This window comes from Eimeria mitis, genomic scaffold (assembly GCF_000499745.2).
Source record: "Eimeria mitis Houghton genomic scaffold, Emh_scaff110, whole genome shotgun sequence".
Classification (NCBI taxonomy): domain Eukaryota; phylum Apicomplexa; class Conoidasida; order Eucoccidiorida; family Eimeriidae; genus Eimeria; species Eimeria mitis.
Genome location: NW_013567588.1, coordinates 10,990 through 11,577, shown reverse-complemented (window position 1 = coordinate 11,577; position 588 = coordinate 10,990). Strand labels below are relative to the sequence as shown.

The window sequence follows — 588 nt, the reverse complement described above, 5'->3', positions numbered from 1 at the left end:
TAGGAGCCAGGGCTGGCGCTGCTGTCTTTCGATCGAACGAAGGAGGTTCAGAGGATGTGGTTAAGACAACTGCAGGGTTTAGGGTTTAGGGTTTAGGGTTTAGTCTTTAGGGTTTAGAGCTGGGGTTTAGGGTTTAGAGCTAGGGTTTAGGGTTTAGGGTTCAGAGCGAGGGTTTAGGGTTTCGAGCTAGGGTTTAGGGTTTAGAGCGAGGCTTTAGGGTTTAGCGTTTAGGGTTTCGAGCTAGGGTTTAGGGTTTAGGGTCTACTGCTATGGTTTAGGGTTTAGGGTTTCGAGCTAGGGTTTAGGGTTTATTGCTAGGGTTTAGGGTTTAGGGTTTACTGCTAGGGTTTAGGGTTTAGGGTTTAGGGTTTGTTGCTTGCCTTTCTGTGTCCGCCTACTATCCACTGGGCCTGGCTGATCAGCCGACTGTACTTCGAGTACCGGCCTGCACAAACCCTAAACCCTAAACCCTAAACCCTAAACCCTAAACCCTAAACCCTAGACCCTAGACATTGGACCCTAAACCCTAACCCCTAAACCCTAGACTCTAAACCATAAGCAATAAAACATAAACCCTAAGCTATAAAC

The 588-nt window shown here is 47.6% G+C and overlaps 1 protein-coding gene across 1 annotated transcript in view; it reads right to left on the bottom strand.

Annotated features, from left to right (window-relative positions):
• Positions 1–362: 362 nt before the first annotated feature.
• EMH_0082350 (uncharacterized protein) overlaps positions 363–588 on the bottom strand; it is a gene marked incomplete at both ends in the record, with an annotated part of 2,474 nt that continues 2,248 nt past the window's right edge. The window contains one exon of the mRNA XM_013494297.1: positions 363–445. Within this exon, the coding sequence (XP_013349751.1) occupies positions 363–445 (83 nt within the window). The remainder of the gene's footprint in view (positions 446–588) is intronic.